The sequence below is a fragment of the Nycticebus coucang genome, chromosome 24 (genome assembly GCF_027406575.1).
Source record: "Nycticebus coucang isolate mNycCou1 chromosome 24, mNycCou1.pri, whole genome shotgun sequence".
Lineage (NCBI taxonomy): Eukaryota > Metazoa > Chordata > Mammalia > Primates > Lorisidae > Nycticebus > Nycticebus coucang.
The window spans coordinates 5,939,859-5,960,178 of record NC_069803.1 but is presented as its reverse complement, the minus strand read 5'-3'; the positions used below and the strand labels follow the sequence as shown (position 1 = coordinate 5,960,178).

General features: G+C 40.6%; 1 protein-coding gene across 7 annotated transcripts in view; it reads left to right on the top strand.

Moving 5' to 3' along the window:
* Positions 1 to 15,060, top strand: part of UNC5D (unc-5 netrin receptor D) — a 647,952-nt gene extending 632,892 nt beyond the window's left edge. For 6 of the 7 annotated variants that reach the window (XM_053578669.1, XM_053578673.1, XM_053578672.1 and 3 more), the window contains one exon: positions 8,994 to 15,060. In XM_053578669.1, coding sequence (XP_053434644.1) covers positions 8,994 to 9,198 — 205 coding nt within the window. In that variant the 3' untranslated portion in view covers positions 9,199 to 15,060. The remainder of the gene's footprint in view (positions 1 to 8,993) is intronic. The other variant, XR_008377393.1, reaches the window with a different exon arrangement.
* Positions 15,061 to 20,320: the final 5,260 nt, after the last annotated feature.

The window sequence follows — 20,320 nt, the reverse complement described above, 5'->3', positions numbered from 1 at the left end:
GATTGATATGAGCTCTTTCATGGGTTTTGAACTCTTGATCCTAAAGCCTTGCCTCATAATAAATAGCTTTGATATGAACAAGCATCAGGGGATTTTGAAATTTAGTCTTAAAATAAGGCTACCTGGGGCGGCGCCTGTGGCTCAGTCGGTAAGGCGCCGGCCCCATATACCGAGGGTGGCGGGTTCAAACCCGGCCCCGGCCAAACTGCAACCAAAAAAAAAAAAAAATAGCCGGGCGTTGTGGCGGGCGCCTGTAGTCCCAGCTACTGGGGAGGCTGAGGCAAGAGAATCGCTTAAGCCCAGGAGTTGGAGGTTGCTGTGAGCTGTGTGAGGCCACGGCATTCTACCGAGGGCCATAAAGTGAGACTCTGTCTCTACAAAAAAAAAAAAAAAAAAAGGCTACCTGGCTGATGTTATAAAGCAACAGTCCCCAAATTTTTTGGCACCAAGGACTGTTTTCCTAGAATGCAATTTTTCCTGGATGGGACAGGAGCAGAAGTTAGGTGGGGATGAGAGCAATGGGGGATGGCTGAAAACACAGGCAAAGCTTCTCTCGGCCACTGTTCATGTCCTGCTGTGTGGCCCAGTTCCTAACAGGCCACAGCCAGAACCTTTTTGGTATCAGGGACCAGTTTCATGGAAGAAACTGGGGGGAAGGGAAGGATGGGACAGGAGGCAAAGTTCAGGTGGTGGTGGTGCGCAGCCCAGTCCACATCCCAGGGGTTGGGGACCACAGTTATAAAGGATTCCTGGCTTTCCTCCTAGGTCATGGTACGTGAAGTTTTACTTAGATCATTCTTTTTAAGACTTCATTATTTTTATATTCCAGAAACTCTTAGGATAACACAGCCAGCTTACCAGGTTGCTATGGGAACAGATGCCTGAGATATGGGCAGATGAGTAGAGAGGAATCAGCTAAAATGGAAGAAAGGATTCCAAAAGGCGAAGTAGCAGATAAATGACATCTCATTCGCAGGTTTTCCCAAGCCCCTCCCTAATCATAAACTTGTTTGAAAATGTGTAAGCATTGCCAAGGAAATCCTTTTTTAGTATTACTTTTTAATTTCCAAAGTAAGGGGCAATCTATCTTTTATTGTTCAGCTAGTTAAACAGTCCACTCCTTATTTCAGATGTGAAGGTTAATAGGGATGGTGAGTAAATTCCTCAAACCTCATGGCCACTACGCAGCGCCATGTTAACTTGTTTACACCAGATCTTTTAACAGGACCTTTCATGGGAAACAGAATCTTCTCACATTGAGGTACCATCTTTTCATCCCATCTGTCCATCCTCTTAGCTGAATGCAAAGGACAGTGAAATGGCCAGAGCAAGGTCCCAAGGCGGCATACCGATCTGTCTCTGAGTGACCACTGAGAATTCCCTGGTGGTGGGACGGTCTCAGAGCCAGGTTTCTTGGGGGTGAAGAAAGAGGGAGGGATGAGAGAGAGAGGAAGTTGAGAATAAAGTGCACGGAAAACCGGCCTCACAAGCAGAGCAGCGAGGGAGGACACGTGTGGTGACCCCATCACTAAATTTCTCATTCCTGTGTTGAATTTGGAGTACGATTACACCAAGCTCAGCATTCTTGGTTCTGCAGGCTGAAGACTAGAAAACACATTGTACCTTTTAAATAATAAAAGTGGGAAGGAGGTTGCTATTTCCAGAAAACGATCTTCATGATTCCTCAAAGGAGAATTAATGCATAGGGCAATAACATTACATAGGTCTTTGGAGGCAAAATACTGTGAAGGCCGAATCAGATTTTCTGGTTCTGGCCTGGTAGACTTATGCAGAGTCTGAAATTTCAAAATCCCTTAGACTGAAGCCAGAGGGACCCAACCCAACAGCATGGTGGGTGTTTGGGCTTCATTCTGGCAAAGTCAGTGACTCATGAAACTGAAAACAGGCAGCCCTGGGACACACTTAACCAGGAACAAGCTGTGCATGGTTTGCTGAGTTGCAGGTGTCGTCCTCAGGCAACATAGAAAAAAAGCTTTTTATATCCCTCCAAGAGAACTAAAGTCATACTCCCCCTATGAGCTCCAGGGGTTGGTGGAGCTTCTTCTAGGCCAGTGGTTCTCAACCTGTGGGTTGCAACCAATCAAAACACATCCTGCATATCAGATATTTACATTACAATTCATAACAGTAGCAAAATTACAGTTAATGAAGTAGCGATGAAAATAATTTTAGGTTGAAGGTCACCACAACATGAGGAACTGTATTAAAGGGTTGTAGCATTAGGAAGGTTGAGAACCACTGGTCTAGGCAGTGGGTGAATGTGTGATGCTCTTCAAAGGACAGATTTCTCTCCTTTAAGCTAAGATCGTTTTCAGAAAAGGTGGACATGCCAAAGCCCCTTATAGCCTAAAGAATCCCTTTCATAACCACTGTTTCATTTCCCAAATTGAGAAATTGTCACAGGCTTATTCTGTCAAGAATGAAACTGGAGAAATTGAAAACAGGATGCACAGTCTCCAAGGCTTTATATGTTTTCCAAAGAAGGAGGAAACCTTGCTATTCCCTTTCAAGAACCAGGTAATGGAATGGGCAAAAGATAGCTAGGAAGACATTTTATTGCCAAATTAAATGGCCTAAACGAATGAATGCACCACTCTTAGGGAGAGACAGACTGGAACCCGGCGAGTTTTCCAATTGCTTGTGTCCTTTTTAGGGGGGGTTCTCCAGGCCAGCTTCCCTTCACTGAAAGACACTGGGGAATAGAGAGTTATGTGATAGCATTCATCTTTGGCTGCTTTTTTAGAAAATTAAACACTGATTTGCTTTACCCTGGAGACTCCTTTACTATTTGTTTACTTGCCCAGTGAGGCTGAAGTTTGGGGGGAAGAGCTTGATGGGAAGGCCAAATGCTTATGGCCTGTCCAGTTACTGCCATTAAGGTTATTTAAAGAATTCTATGGGGTTGTTTGGGGGCACAAGAAAGGTTTTCATTAAGTGAGACAATTAGAACGATGGCAGAAATCTTTGTTTTTTTTCTTTATGAGTATGTTTCAGTTCCCTCTTTGGCACTCTTCACACCAGACTCCGCGCTGTTCTTAACAATGATGCTGCCTGGTTTATCAGGCAGCTTCACTTAGTTTTCACTTTTGATACTAAGTATCAAAAAAATACTCAGAACAGGGATCTTTTAAAAATGTGCTTCCTGCGGGCGGCGCCTGTGGCTCAGTGAGTAGGGCACTAGCCCCATATACCGAGGGTGGTGGGTTTGAACCCGGCCCTGGCCAAACTGCAACAAAAAATGGCCAGGCATGTGGTGCATGCCTGTAGTGCCAGCTACTCCGGAGGCTGAGGCAAGAAAATCACCTAAGCCCAAGAGCTGGAGGTTGCGGTGAACTGTCACGCCACAGCACTCTACCGAGGACAACAGAGTTAAGACTCTGTCTCTAAAAAATAAATAAATAAGTAAGTAAATAAAATGTGCTTCTTAGCAGCTAAAGAATAAAGTTAACTTCACTGTAAATGGCAACAATTTCTAGACTATAAACAAACGTTTTGCCCTCCTGGACAGTTGCAAATGCTCCTTTCTGTTCAAGGAGTTGGGTGAAAGCCCAAGTTTTGAATGAAATTTTGGCATGTGCCTGAAATGAGGCGCCTTCTCTGCTGAGGATGTTGGGCCGCAGTCTCAAGTGAGATCCCCTCCTGCATTTTAGTATAAAATTCATTGTCACAATTCAAGCAGGTAGGGTGCTCCCCCCAACTCCCTCCAGATTTGTGATTTGGAATTTGCCTTATAGGCCTGGCACAGTCTGAGGGAGTTAGAACACTGAGCTAGGAGACTCCTGCTCCAAGTCCAAGGTGCCCTTGGTGGGTCTCCCTTCCTTCCATTACTGTTATCTAATCTCTTTCTTAACTGATAAAGGACTTAGATGTACTTGTCCCAAAGACATTTGCATTTGAATTGTGCAGGAATTCTGGAAGGCCTGAAAGCTTTTCACAGCACTAAAGAAAGGCCCATATCTCTAGCTATTTTCCTTTTGATAATATTAGCACCAGGTGATAATAGTTTATAAATAACCTATATAGCAGAATTGTATCATGGCCCCTCAATTCTCTCCCCTCTTTATACCACAAAAAGAAAATAGCACAATAACTATTTACAAAAATCCTGACATCTAACTTAAAATTCCATCATTAGTTTAACAAGGCTATTAGTTGGAAGATACGTTTTGAAATTAAGATTCTATATTACGAGTCAGCGTTTGACCCACACACATCATTATAAATTGGCCTGTGTCTAGCTAGCAAAATTGGTAAACTAGATTCATGTTTCCTCTTCTTCCCTGGCCTCCACGTGAAGCATGGGAATTTAATTGAGCCCAGGGATGAGGATAGGGAAGCCTCTGAAAGATGAAATTAATCATGGTAATAAAATAAACTTCCGAGAACTCAGGTGTATAGAAAGCATTTAAGCTCAACAAAACAAAATTAAATTTAATAAACCATTAGCATCCAATGAACTTACAAGGATAAATGTATTCAACTATCTTAGCGGAATCTTTAATCTGCCTGTCTGTGTGTTTTGCAGTTTATCTGTACTCGGATTTACAAAGGAAAAGGTAAAGTTATTGGATCCATAGAATTTAGGTCAAATGAATAGAACTGAAGAAATAGAATTATTTTAAAGCAAATTCCTAAAAGTTATAGAGATTAGATCATTTTATCTGCACAATATGTAACATCTTTATAAGCATAAAATATAAATCTCAGTTTTCAGAATTACTTCTGATGATCTGAATTTGAAAAGGCTATGACAAAAAGGTTCCCTGAAGTTCAGTGCTTAGAAAAGTGACAAATTGAAGCATCTAAAATGAGCATAATAAACATTTGTTTCTTTAAAAATTTCTCAAAGAGACAGAAAAAAATACTACTGACTTTTATTTTCAGGCATTTGCCTGAATATTTAGGATTACTGTTTTTGCAAATATTCTGGTTTTGTTCCCTACCCGCAAAAAAAATTCAAAGACACTCAGGAAATTGTTTAAAATCAACTCGCTGTGAATTCTGTTTTGCAGTACTGTATTACAGTATTTCCTGAACTATGTGTGTGCCACCATCATTGTGGAAAGAAACGGGTCACACCCCACACCTAGGGGAGCATATTGCAAGGGTACAAGTCAGATCTACCAAGTATAGAACAGAAATGTCTTAACATAATTAAGTAAATGAGGTGAAAAATAGTTTGATGTAAGCACTCCAAATTGTATAAAAAATCACATTGTACCCCACAAATGCATAAATATATTAATAAACAGAAATGGGTCACACAGATTAGGGTCACAAGGGCAGTACATAGATGACCAGATGGGTATATGACACACGAATAAAAAACAATGCATTTGCACACATGTGAGCAGTAAAATGATTCAGCTGTACTTTGGGAACAGTCTATTGCATTAGGACTTAGGGTTTTTACATATTATTCTGTTATGAACAGGTAAGTGTAGTTTAATAGGATATCTATTAATCTAAAGCTGATAGTATCATTTTTAATAAGGCTGATATGCTTTCCAAATTAAGTGGAATTTGAGATTTGTGTTCTGCTGAATATGCTTGTATATATTCAAGGAATAAATTTGAAACTTGCTTTGGGGAGCACATTTCACTTGCTACAATATGTTCAGGACCTGTGCCAAGTGGGAGTTCTATTTCTGCCTGTTTTGATCATTTAGCTTCCTTCAGCCCTGGGTGCCTATTCCACAAATCAGGACATTTGTAGGATTTTCCAGAATGTGGTGGCTCCTGGCTGGCAGGAGTCCTTCTCTAGCCCTCTTCTTCCTCAGGGCAGGTGTATCACAAGTATTTTAATATTATGTTGTGACAGTGATTCATCAGACTACTGTTTGTGTCTCACTGCAATTTTTATTATTGCATTTTTATGCCCAGGTCTTCCCGTCACATCTTGAAATGTCAAAGATCCCCAAACATTTACAGGGAATAAAGCTCTCCGAGCCCTTGAGGCAGGACACACGGCTTGGGATTCAGCAGTTTGGGGGATCTCATATTCAAATGTAGCACAAAGTAGGAAGTTCAGCCTATTCTCCTTCAAATAGCTGTGGAAATCTAGTGTGGATCATAGGACAGCGATGGGCACAATGGCCTACAGATGGGCCAAATGTGGCCCACCACCTGTTTTTCCAAAGCCCACAGGATAAGGATGGTTTTTGCATTTTTAAATAGTTGGGGGGGAGGTCAAAAGATGAGTAATCTTGCAGGACACATGAAAATTGTACAACAATCTAACACCAGCACCTATGTTAAAGTTTTACCGGCACAGCCCACCTATTCACTGACACACGGCCTGCCGCTGCTTCTGCACCACCCTGGCAGGGCAGAGTAGCGGCAACAGAGACCATGTGTGGCCTCTAAAGCCAAAAGCGTTTCCTGCCTGGCTGTTTACAGAGAAAGTTTGTCATCCCAGTACAGAAGTGTGTGTCTAACTTTTGGGCCCCCAGGATTCCAGGCACTGTTGTTCAACAGCCAACACAAAGTGTGTATCTTTCATAAAATTAAGAAGACAGTATCAATAGTTCTGCTTTTATTTCTGAGACTGTCATTTTTTGAGACGACAATGGAGATCATAAAGAATTATTTACCCATGTCAGAAACAAGAGAATGGTCGTCATTCTCATAATGGATATGGAAAGACATGGTCTCACAGGCCATGCTGAGCCTTGCTCTGCCACTTTCCCAGCTGTGCCATCCGTCTGTGTTCTTCTAGAATGCTGGTTAGGGGGCTGAGGGGAGACAGAATGACACTCCCTGCAAACATCTCCACATGGCCAGGAAGAAGAGACCATGTTCAAAGCAAAGTTGGGAAATAAGAGGGCCTGGTACCCTTCAATTCCTCTGGCACAGCTGGCTTTGTTATTGCTGTTAGGGTAGAAATGAACAACCATAAAAAAAAGGATCGAAGGGAAACAAAAAGAAATCAGAATGTCAGATTGGTTTTAAGCTGGGCTTCTCCCTTTTTCAATTAAAGATTCGTAAATGGCGGGAAATATTTATAGTATCCTTGATATGTATGCTATTTGGCAACCACTGGCTGTAAACAGTCTCTTAAAACGTTAATAACATGGGACTTGTATCAGTCAGAACTGCTGTGCACACACACACGTGTGTGTATAAAGGGTAATGTGTCCCTAAGAGCTTGTCTTTTGAGTAGTCTATGAAGCTACTTTGTATGATTATACGCTGGGTACGGTGATGCAAAGTAAAACCAACCTGAAATAGGCAATACGTGGTTGACTCTGCTAAAGTTCTTATGAGTTGAAAAGATTTTCCACAGATGATATTTCTATCCTTACAATAAATGTCCCTATGAAAACAGTGACTTTTAATCTTTTGTGTGACTTAGCCTTCATTGCAGCGAAGTTATTGTTCTAGCATTTTTCACTGAAGATACCATATCATCTGCAAAAGGCTTGTAGGAACCAGTCACTTAGCTGATGGGCAATGAATAAATACCTGTCGTAGTATTCTGTTAAGTTCTGTAGCAGACTTAGGAAATCATTAGATACGATCCTTGCCTTTCAGGTATTTGTTCAAATTGGAAAGGCAGAGCTCACATACCACACAAGAAATACATAAGCATTTTATTCAGATGAAAGTTTAAACGTAAGCATCGAAAGAGTTCAGAGAAGACATTAATCATTTTAAGGAAAGAAGAGATGAGAATTGAACCAGGCGCTGTGGGTGTATGATCTTGATAGCCAGGACAAAGGGAGGAAGTGGATGTTTCCAGTGAACAGAGCTCAAAGAGCAAAGGAAGACTGAGTGGAGGAAATATATATATGTGTGTGTGTGTGTGTATGCATATATAAATATATAATTTCCCATATTGAGGTTGAGGCCATACCAAGGAAGGCATTGGAAACAACCAGAGAATACAGGTGCCTATAATCCTAGCATTTGGGGAGGCTGAGGCAGGAAGAGTGTTTGAGGACACAAGTCCAAGACCAGCCTGAGCAAGAATAAGACCTTGTCTCTATTAAAAAAAAAAAAAAAAAGAATAGCCATAGCCAAACATGGTAATGCATGCCAGTAGTCCCAGCTTCTTGGGAGGTTGGGGCAGGAGGACCACGTCAGCCCAGGAGTCTGAGGTTGCAGTGAGCTACGTTGACATCACTGTACTTTAGCCCAGGCGACAGAATGAAACCATGTGCTGAAAAACTAGGTATTTTAGGATTGAGTTGAGGAAATAGAATGAAGGCTATATTAGAGAGTTTGAAGGAACTCTAAGGTTTTTGTTTTTGTGATCCAGGCCATAATGTGATAGAGTAGAAATTAGTATAAGTGGTAAAAATAGAACAGATGAGTACAGGAAGAAAAACATAAAAGCCAGGGGCAAAAAACAAACCTTCATTAGAAAAGAGAGCTGTAAATATGGGATACTCATTCTAGTTGGGAGGCGTGGAGATGATACCAATTTCTGATGGATTGAGTTTGAGGAAGTGGAGGGGTATCTAGTTGGAGCAACTCCAAGGTCATTCAGAGATCCATAACTAGCGCACAGTAGCCTGCAAGACTGTAGGTGCAGACGTAGACCCTGTCCACCTGGAGCCGATAACTACTCCGTTTAGTATTTGAACCCACTAAAGGGAGGAGGAACAACAAGAAATCCAAGATAAAACTTTGAAAGCCCTTACACTTACCAAGGGGAGAAGGGTCAAACATCTTGAAAACAACAGAAATGAGTTACAACATTACCTAAACTAATGAAATTAAGTATTTCAAGAGGGAAACAAACAGCTCAAGGAAGGTGAGTACTGAGACAGGATAAAAAGGTCATTGATAACATTCCAAACTACAGTGCCACGTGAGTGCCAGGATACAAACTAGACCACCCCAGACCTGCCTTCATGCTACTTTACCCCATTGTAATAACATCTATAAAAATTCATTTTAAATTCCCCCATTGTGATTTTGTTTATTCCTTTATTTTCATTGTTGTTTTGTTGTTCAACCCTACCTAGGAATTTATCTTATTTTGCTACACAAAGTAGCCCGTCTGCTGTCATCTTGAACCTGTGGGAGGCTCGTCATCAGCATGATGGTGACCTTGACTCCCTGGCCTGTGCCCTTGAAGAGATTGGGAGGACACACACGAAACTCGCAAACATCTCGGAATCCCAGCTTGACGAAGCCAACTTCAACTACAGCAGGCAAAATGGACTCTAGTTTACTTCCTCCCGTGTGACAGTGTGATGGCCAGCTTGGGGACATTTGCTTTAAACGGTGAAAGAAAGAGGCAGCCTTGTGCCCAGTGGTGTTTAGGGAATTCAGCTTTTACAATCAGTGAGATTCCCTGGCAAAAGAAACTGCATTTTATATAATGAAAACGTGTTAACAGGGAAGAGTACAAGCTTTCTCAGATAGAAGAGGGCGCCACTGTTCCCACACTCGGGTTAACAAGGGTCACATTCCTTGGACTTGGGTGGCAAGATTAAAAGTGAGGGCATATCTAGAAGTAGCTGTGGGGAAATGACCTACCCGAGAGCTGGGAAGGCAGAGACTGCAAGTGCGTGTTTAAAAGCAGGTTTTTAATGATGCGCCCCCGCCCCCAAAGCCAGCTGATTCTGGTACCAAATTGTCAGAGTTTTCTACCAACTAGCATCTGGAATGTCAGGAGTCATTCTAGAAGTGAAACAGGTTTGCTAACCCACTTGTGTAATTCCGACAACATCAAGGAGGCATTTAGAACTTAGAATCCGAGTACATCGCCCCAGCACCAGTCTCCCGGGCACTCAATGGAGACCAGGTAACAAGGTAAGGGGGACCACAAACCAGTTCCCATCGTGTACCCTACCTTCTTTTTTCCCCAGAGACAAATCTACCCATATTCTTCCTTCCTTTTTCCTGCAGTAGAGAGGTTTCAAGGCCCTAGACTCATCAGTATAGAAATGTATTTCTTTGAACATAACACAATAGGACCATCTCTGTTCCCACCTAGGCCACTCATACTGCATAATGTTATTAGAACACAGTTTGTCATGTGGCTTTGGAGACAGGAGAGGTCCTTAGGTCCAAAACCATGAAGTACAGTACAGATGTCACAGGCCTCCAAGAAGCTGTAACTCTAGGAGGCAAGTGTTTATCTTGTTCTCTAACATTGTTATAAGAGAATGAGGTGTTTTACTATATTTTTCAATCCATATTCTTGAAATTTTCTAGCCTTCAGGTACTATGTCATCAGTATTGGCTTCCTCCTCTTAGGAAATTAACAGATAGTTTTTGCTGTAAATGGTACCTAAGTAAAGACTCGAGGAATAGCTCTACCCGGTGTCCGAGAAACCACATGCATTGTTCAGGGAGCATTAAAGGTCTGGCCACTCCCCCTCACTGATTATGCTTTCTCTACTGAACCATTCACTTATATGGCTATTGCTTCATGATTCTTTTTAAAATTAGGACACAGCACTACTGAAATCTACAGACAATTCACAACCCTCATCATAACGTTTTATTCCATCATTTTTCTCCTACTAAATCATTTTTGACAAGATGTCCTGGTAGACTAAAAATGAACAGATACACTCCTGCTCATTTTCTGATGGATGTTTTAATTAGCTGTCCACAATCAGGATGACCAAAGTCAAGGACCCAGATTTACCACAAGGTAGCTAATCAGCTACTTAGAAGTTGGCTGCATTAGAATAAAATAAACATAGTCAGGGAATGAGGGAGGTGGGGTGTACTCGGCAATGGGGATATGATCAATTTTTTGAAACATTTTTATAGACCCTGTTAAGAAAAAAAAAAAAATGTTGAGAATCTCCAGCTGAGCAAAAAAAGACCTACCAACAAGTTGAATTGATACCATGGGTACGGCATTGAAGAACTGAGTGTGCTGGCCATTTTCTCTAGCTGACGTGTGGTATTCACAGTCCCCAGTATTAGAAGGCTTTGCTACATGTAATTTAAGAGCATCTCACTTTTCTCAGGAACCAAAGGCTTATTAAACAAACCTATCATCTTAGAATTGTCAAGCATATTTTCAAAATACCATATCAAGATCAGAAAATCACCCTTTTGCTAGTGGACTCAACTTCTTTATTCCTTCTAGGGAACAATAGAGGGACAGCATAAAAATGTAAATCATTTGGCATCACTGATGTAATTTTCCAAAGAGAAAGAGGCGGAAGTAGATGGTCACAATAAACTAGAGATCCGTTGCCCTGGGTTGGGAGGCAGATGGAATCTGCATTCGCTGTGGAGTAATAACATGGAGAAAACACATTCTGGAGTTGATGTTAATATCCATTTTGGAGGATTTTTTGTTTTAAACCATCCTACCCATTCTTAATCTTCCCTCCAGTGGGCCTTATAATTGTTTCATCTATTCTATGAACCCATGCAGGTCTTTTTCAGATGCTTGATCCTTCTTTTTATATTTTAAAACAGGTGAAAAATGTAAACAATTTTCTCTAAAAATCTAGATTATTTAAGATGAGATTATTGGAAATCTCTGAATGTCTGGAATTTCCTCTCATGGATTGTTTTTTTTCTTTGGCAGGGGCCTGGGGGGAGACCAAATTATAAATGTACTTGAACTTCCTATCATGTAGATCAAAAAAGGAAGAAGTTAGTGTGATTTAGCTCAGATTTCAGCCCAAGGTTTAATCAAATCCATAGTTCAGTGCTGTTGGTTCCCTCTTTACATTTCTCTTACTTATTTCTGCTGGGCCCTACATGGAATTTCTAGACAAGTGTATGAAATTCTGTGATCATTGCATGTCAGAATTGTGCAGTATTTTACAATAGAATTTCAAAGAGAACCCCTGGTTATGAGATTTACAGACCCAGATATGTGTGTGAGGGGGTGGAATTGCAGATCAGATGAAAACTTAATTCATACTCGAACTTGTGGTTATTCACTGTAGCCTAACCTTTGTTCTATCACGACACAAATGCCCTGCCCTCTTGAACATTTATTCATCTAAGCACATGATTTGGAAGTCTTATTGGACTGATGCAAAATAAGGCAAAAATTAAAAGTAGCCTTGAGTACTTGGTAGGTAACTTAACATTTTTACAAAATATCCCACTTAATGCCAAATCTTTCAGTCTTCAAAGGCATTCAAGTCTAATAGTCATCCTTTCAACATGACTTAAAATTATGCCACCAAAATGGTGTACTTCACAGCTGCACCAAACTGCAGCATCATAAAGTTAATTTACAGTTTTTACAACATTGCTTGTGGAGTCTTACTGGTTTACATTAAATTCCTTTAAGCCAAAGGAAGCTTGCTCTGTGGATTTAAATGCAAACTTCATTTACTGGTGCAGGAAGTCTCGTAAAACTCAGATGTACTCCCACAAAAATTTTATTGGCTTTTTGTTAAGAGATGAAAAAGAATTCCCCTTAAAAAAGGGAACTTCTCACTTTTTAAAAAAATTATTTTTGTCTCCAATTACGGGTGTTGTCTGTATATTTTTCTTTCTGTTGGCTTTGAGAAAGGATTCTAAAGTGAAATCACTAAACCAGGGTTCTCTTTGGATCAAAAGTCCTAGATTCTAATGCTTGACAAAAATTTTCAGCATCAAAATTGATAAACAAATGTAGACTATTCCAGTGGTATAATTGGTCTTAGATCCTATGCTCCACTTGCCAAACTTCTGGCAAATGTACCTGTGAATTTCAAAATGTTAGGAGATCGTTTGGTGTGCTTACGTTTCTCCTCTTAACCATTTTCTCTTCGATTTCTTAGTCTTCCCACCCTGTAAATGTGTTTGATGATACAGCTATCAGATGTGTTGAAGGTAAAGTTCTCCCCGAGGTCTTTGTTCCAGCTCCATCAATGTCACAGGAATCTCCAGGGAGCTGAGAAACGTCCCTCTCCAGCTCATTGTGTGGCCCATTGTCCTTATTTCCTCATGAGACATTGCAAAGTTTGAATCCTTAGTAACTCCCATTGACTGGACTAGAGGCGACAGCCACAGCAAATGGGAGAGCAAAATGTCAGCCTACAGAGAGTGACAAAATTTTATTAGCCCTCTGGTGTTAGTTGCCATAGTGCTGTATTTGAAAATCGATGCTTTAGCCAAAAGCCAAATGGCCACCATTTCCGTAGTTTTCCACTGTTTTGTCTGCATAGAATTTTCCTGAACTACAAACAAAAATGTATTTTGTCAAATGTCACAACAGTGAAAGATGTTACTAATCTTAGACGTGTTGCATATTTTGTGTGTTTACTTTCCAAACTCTTTTGAAAGCTGCAGTTACAAAGCTGTTTGGCTGTATTGAACAGCATGTGGTGTTTTTGCAAAAGCAATCCTAGGAGAGCCAGTGTCTACCATGGACTCCTCACATCCCTAACTCCAGGGTCATCAACAAAACTGAAATGGCAGCTCGGAAGCTGTAATTTTTTTTTTTAAAAAAAAGGGATGAAAATCAGACCTGGCCGTTAGTCTCTAGTGCGTAGTGCTGTGATCTGAAGTAGGAAATTTAACTCACATAGAATAATTGTGGTTTTTGAAGCAGCTACTCATTGCTTTTTTCCTTTTGCTGTGAAGATCATGGATTCGGAATGTCCTTACGAGGTGAGCCTAAGGCAGTCACATTTAAACTTCATGTCTTGGAACCCACCCTCCATCCTAACCCAAAGATTAAAAAAAGGCAGTAAGCTTCATGATTAGGCCTAAGCTTAAAAATGTCCTTCCCCGTCCCTAATACTGAGTTCAAGAGGGGTACATCTTTTTTTCCCAAGAAGTGATAGCTTTGAATTATAGAATATATCACGAAATTTCACAACACAGTACTTCTTTGCATGCATGGAAATACGTGTCAAAATACTTTTACGAAAAGCATGAATGATTACAATGGAAATGCCCTCTTGCCTCCAATTTTGCTAACCCTAAAAGTGTTTCACTAATTTCAAGCATTATTTATACACAAATTCCAAAATTGGCCAACCTATATAATTAAAATTTAATATCTCTGTTAGGTAGAGATTCAACATGATTCTGGTGAATCATAAAAAGGAGAGCTGATATTCGGGGGGAGTTTGTAAGCAAAGTATCATGCCTTATGATCCCATTATGGAAACACAGATATTACCATCAGCAGTAGGTATAATGATTTTAATCTCCCTCCATTAGGCATCTCTGATGATGCTGAGAGGGAGATTGCCCTGTACCAGGAGGCAGTAGCCTCCTCAGAGAGTAACAGAAAGCTTTCAATCAGAAACACTCTGCAAGACTTATCCTAGATGGGGTAGATTTAGGATAAAACCGTGTAAAACTCACCTGTGAGAAGCTGGGAAAAGACTCCAGCTGGGAATTCTCTGGCTAGGAAAAACAGTGCTCTTTCAAAATCAGAATAAAGATTCAATTTCCCATTTTTCTTGATCATATCTGATTGGCACATGCTCTCCAGTAAGTCTCAACCTAGAGATATTGCAAACACAAATCATTTAGAAGAAAACTGGCTTCGTTTCTTAACCCAAACTCAAAAAACGAGTAGTTGTTTTGACCTCCCTTTCTGTATGGAGGTGTTTTCAAATAGGCTTCATTTTGTTCTGTTTATTTTGGGAAGGTAGGTGGGGGTTGTTCCTTCAAGTGATCCATATCTCAAACCCATAACACTCGCAACTTTCAGTTGATGTGTTCAAAGCCAAAAAAAAAAAGCAGGGCTGACCACTTAATTTGACATGAAGCTAAAGGAGGGAGCAAGCCGGAGGAGAGGGGTTGAATAAAGCATGGCCTTGGCTTCGTACCACACTTTTTGTGCCTTGTATTATCAATGTAAATTCTGAATGTTGTACAGTAAATACTTGGATGGACTTCTTAGAAAAGGCTGCATTGGCTTCTTTTTCAGCACATGTACATACCTATAAATATATATACATATATATTTGGTAATGCCAAACAGCTGTGTTATATTGTATTGAACAAAATGGACAGTTTGGATGTTTTATGTAGAGTTTGCAAAAAAAAAAAAAAACTGGATGGTTACAGACTTTTCAAGATACATGTACAGACGTAAATTACTGCATATCAGTTATTTATGAATAAAGAGTCTTTTATTGACATTTTAGGATATTCCGTGAGTGGGACTTTGAAATGTCAATGACCACCTTCTTGGGACCTCTGTCACATCCCCATAGGAGCTGGAATGCTCTTAAGGATGATTTCCAAATACCAGTTGACATATTAACTCTAATTTCTCAGTCTGGCCTCAGGAGTGATACAGGGCTATGAAAGTGCTGGGAGCAGAGAGGAGGCTGCCTTCTAACACCCAACACAGATACACGTAAGAGCTTGACAGTTAAGTTCCAAACTCATCCTAGAAAAAGCGCTGCGCACCTCATTGCTGCAAATCACTAGGGTCACCTTTGAGGTGCTCACTCCCCTTGGGAAGCTGCACACAACACTAGCGCCTGGGCTACCCTTCAAAGCAATTTTGGAACTCTTTTTCTGAATGGCCATTGAGTAGTTATACAGGATCTGGTAAGTTTGAGAACTCATCCTAGAAAATGTGCTTTGAAGGGTGGACTTCAGGTGCTGGCATCAGGGCACAGCTTCCCAAAGGGAGGACTTCGAAGGTGACTGTAGTGATTGATATTCAGCAGTGAGACATGTAGCGCTCTTTCTTGGATGAGTTCAAGAACATAATTGTCAGCTATATATACGCTTTCTTTGGGATATGGTATTAAATACACTCTGAGCCCCACCAGAGCCACTCCGTAACGGGGACACCATTCCCTTTATTCCTCAAAATGCGCAGATTAAATTTACAAATTATATTGAACATTTTCTGCCTTTCCATAAGAAAATATAAATAGGTACAATATTGTATATTTCAAATATGTCTGACGGAATCTGTTCTGTGTGGTTTTAAGATTCAGAGAGCCCCCAAGAATTTAGTCAGAACTACTTAGAGATCCAGCTGAAACAGGGTGATCTACCAAAGATGGAATCTGGTCTATTTAAACTAGTGAGTTCTAATCTTTTTTTAAAGGCCAAAGGTTGATCTAAGCCAGTAGTTTCCAAAGCTTTTTTTTTTTTTTTTTTTAAACAAATTACTGTTTCTGTGGAAAGGTAAGATTTTTTTTTTTCTTTCAGATTAAGTTTAGAAAGCTATGAAGTAAAGTGAAACATCATTCTGTAGATTTCTGACAATCTTTACGTGCATGACGGATCCGAATGAAAGGTCTCTGGGAGAGGCGGGCAGGAAGCAGCCCCTGCACACTTTCTGCCAGGAGGTCCTTGTTCTCCAACCGTCTCACGGGACTGCTAGGGAGCCGTAAGGATAGCCACAAAGAGGTTGTTCCAACTATTCTTTCTGACCACGTTAACTTAGAGTTTTAAAGGTACTGGCAGTGAGAATTGGTTTTAATTGAACCAGGTAAATTAGTACAACTGACTGTCAAACTTCAGAATTATTTGAATAGTTAGAGCAAGTAAATTTAAGTTGGTAAAAACAGATTTTAACTTAGCAGAATGCTGTGACTAGCATAAATATCTGGATGTAACTGATTCATCTGCATGAAAATTTTTTTGCAGACTCAAGCCAATCTGTTAAACTATTCAAAATAATTTTTTTAAACTTTTAAAAACTGCTTTATTTAGTGAAGAACTAATTCTGAATGAATTAAATCAATTTGGGCTCATTTATGCTTGTTCAGAAACCCAACATTTGCTAAATTTAATTTTATTCTGATAGGCATTTACTCCTTCACTCAATATTTAGCATTTACATGTACTACACAGTAGAGCCTGGGTATCAAACCCTGGCTCCTACCATTTAGCATCAATAGCGGGCAAGACACTTATTATTTGTGCTTCCTCATAAGGATGATAATAGAATCTTACATTATGTAAGATAATAGAATCTTACATAAGAAAATGTAAAGCCCTTCACATTCTACATGGTGCTTAGTGAGCAATCAATGAATGTTACATTTATCTTACTGGGAGGGTGGTAGGCATAGTATTAACAGTTAGCAGAATGAGTTTGAGAGCAGACAGGCTTAGACAGGAATCCCAAGTCAGTCACTCTCCAGCTGTGTGACCTTGGCCGAGAGACTATCTTTAAAAGGGGAGAAGCATATCAAGCTCTGTGGGTATAAAGTAAATGTTGAACTATTACACATGGATAATGACTAAACTCATCATCAGCTGCTTCTGAACAGTGACACCCTTGAGCTTCATTATATAAACCTAGTGAGGGTATGGCCCAGCCAATGATGTACTCAACTTTATTATCTTTCTAATACCTGAAAGTTATTTAAGAAAAAAAAATCTTACTGCCCCTGAAACAAATGAAATTCATTTTCAAATATAGAGATTAATGCTTCATACAATGAGTTTTAAAAAATACTCTAGTAAGATCCCCTATATTTAAACCATATAGGATGAATTTAGGAAAGAACTTAAGGCAGAGGATAAGGGGAATACATAATTTAATGTGTGGCTTTCACTATAACTAATGCCAGTTTAGATGTTGGCACCACTGTGTATAGTTGATGCTCCCACAGTAAGATGGTCCATGATTCATTTATGGTTTTCAGATGATACACAGGCCTTCAAACCTGGTGTGTGCCCAAATTAAACATTGAAGAGTCCCCTGAGCACAATCACATGCTACGTGCCACACATTAATAAATAAAAAGCAGCCACTCAACCCTCAGGAAGCTCGCTGTCTGATTCGAGAGATTATTCATACTTACATACAGTAGATATTAGGACAGTGAGTGCAGGTTAAGGAAAAACAACTGAAACCAGGTTGTGTTGTGTGAGGCAAAGTCACATGGAGAAGCCATGGAGCTAAGTTTTGGGGATGGTACGCTCAATATAGCTCAATATAACAACACTGTGTAACAAACTCCATATTATGTGGCTTAAAATAACATTTATTCTCACAAATTTATGGGTCAGATGGTCCTTATAATCTAAGCCTGGCTTGGCTGAGCTCAGCAGGACTCACTCAGGTGTCTGGTCAGCAGAAGGTCCTCCCGTGCTTGGGGCCTTGATTAGGACAACAGAACTCAGCTCGGCCATGAGTGCATCTGAGTCCAATGGTGCAGGCTGAGTGTGTCCTTGTGGTAAAGGCAGAAGAAGAGAAGTGGGAAGAGTCTTTTGAAGACCAGGCTTGGAACACTGTCATTTCTGCCAATGTCACTCTCAAGACCTGCCCATTCAAAGGGTTGGGAAATAGAATCCACCTCTTGATGAGAATTGCTGCAAAATCCCATTGCAAAGGGTAAGAGTTCAGGAACAGAACTGGGGCCACAGTTTCAATTTGTCCATCAGAAATGAGTAAGAATTTGTCAGAGAAAAAATGAGGAATAGAATTCAAAGAGGAAGATTAGCATTGATAAATATTTAAGAAACATTTTGGGGCGGAGAGACTTCCATACTGTTTTTCATGCCTCTAGGCCAGTGATTTTCAACCCGTGTACCACGGCCCACAGGTGTGCCATGAGACGATCTTAGATGTGCCGGGGAAATTTTTAAAGACAAATTATTTTCTACAGAAATTCAAAGCGCAATAATTCTATTTTATTTTTTGATCAAAATAATTTAAGTGTACCACAGAAGTTTAACTGTAGGTTCAAGTGTGCCGTGAGATAAAAATGGCTGAAAAACACTCCACTAGGCCTTACAGTTCATGGGTCTGCTACAGTAGCACTTGCCTTTCTCTTGGCTGTGTCGTTATTAATAGGTGCTGATCCCCTGGTTAGCCGTGTTTGGAAGAAGAGAAGTTAATCACATTGACAGAGCTTTCTTTATTGTGAGATCTTGCAGAGGCTTTAGCACACTAATTGCAGTTATTTTGAATACCGTTGATAGGCTAGATCCTTCACATAATGTCATGACTCATTCAATCCCCTCATAATCATATGAAGTCAATATTACTATTACTCACATTTTATAGAGAAACTGAGGAAAAGAGAAGTTACACTAATGTGCATTTTTAATTACTCATCCAAGGCTATTGTTAGTAGAGTTTCTATGTTTTTGGTGTCACTTTTGCTCATTGCAACCTGTAACTCTTGGACTCAATAAATCTCCTGCCTCAGCCTCCTGAGTAGCTGGGATTATAGGCACCTGCTACCACTCTCAGCTATTTTATTTTTTGTAGAGACAGGGCCTTACTATGTTGCCCAGGCTGCTCTCAAATTTCTGCTCTCAAGGCAATCTCTTGGCTTCAGCCATTTCCTCTGACCCCTAGAGTTTGAATAATGTGGGCAGAATAGTCAGAGAGAGACTATTCTAGGAAAAGAGAATCTTTTCCTAGAATCATCTCTCCAAAAACCCAGATGCTATGAGAAAGATCGTCCGTGTGTGTGGCGTGGGCAGTGTTTGCACAGCACTTATAAAAATAACTCATCACTTAATTGTTCTCTCTCTGGTTTTATTGCTTTACCAAAGTGTTGAGGGTTTTTTGGGGTTTTTTGAGTTTATTAAAAGAAAATATTAGATGTCTACTAAAGGGGAAGCTTGTAGTTGACAGGAGGAAGAGAGCAGTGAACAGAAACGATCTCATTCTCACGGAGATTTCACATGGGAAAGAGTGAAGATGAGGGCAGTGCAATGTTGCGTGGGTGGGATGCAGAAAGAGCAGGGTCTGGAGTGGGATCCGGGTTGTGTATTGAAATAGAGTCAACGGTCCAGACCTCAAGTGCGAAGGTGAATTTTGACTAAATACCTGAGGGAGATGACAGAGTAAATAAAATCCTCAGAAGAAGAGGATTCAAGCAGACATACCACAACTGCAAAGGCCTTGAGGCGGGAGGACATGGGGCCTATTCAGGGGGCGGTAGGAAGGTCGGAGTGGTGGGAGTGGGAGAGCAGCAAGGCACTAGCTCCGAGAGGGATGGGTGCAGGTCACGTGCCATCCTGCAAGGCTTTGTCCAATCCGTGTGATGTGGGAAGATTCAGGAGGAATCCGAGCGGTGTCACCAGAATAACACTGTTGGCTGGAGAACATGTATAGTGGAGGACTTGGGGAGTAGGGAGGTTACCACAATCGTAACTCACAGGAGAGGATCACAGTGTGCTGCTTCCACGTGCCTGCAGTGCAGGTGATCAGAGCTACGTGGATAGCCACTATATCTGAAGGTAGAGAGGCTGAATTTGCTGATGCAACAGAGCGGTGTTGTAGAAAGAAGAAAAAAAATCAGTGATGACTCCAAGGTTTTAGTTTGAGCAGCCAAAAATAGACATGCCACCACCCAAAATGGAGTCTTGGGGCTGCAGGTTTAGAGGAAGGTGGGACTCGGAGCCTGTTGGGTGTGATTTAGTTCTAAAGGACCCAAATCCAAGTGAAAATGTCGATCACCCAGATGGATATATC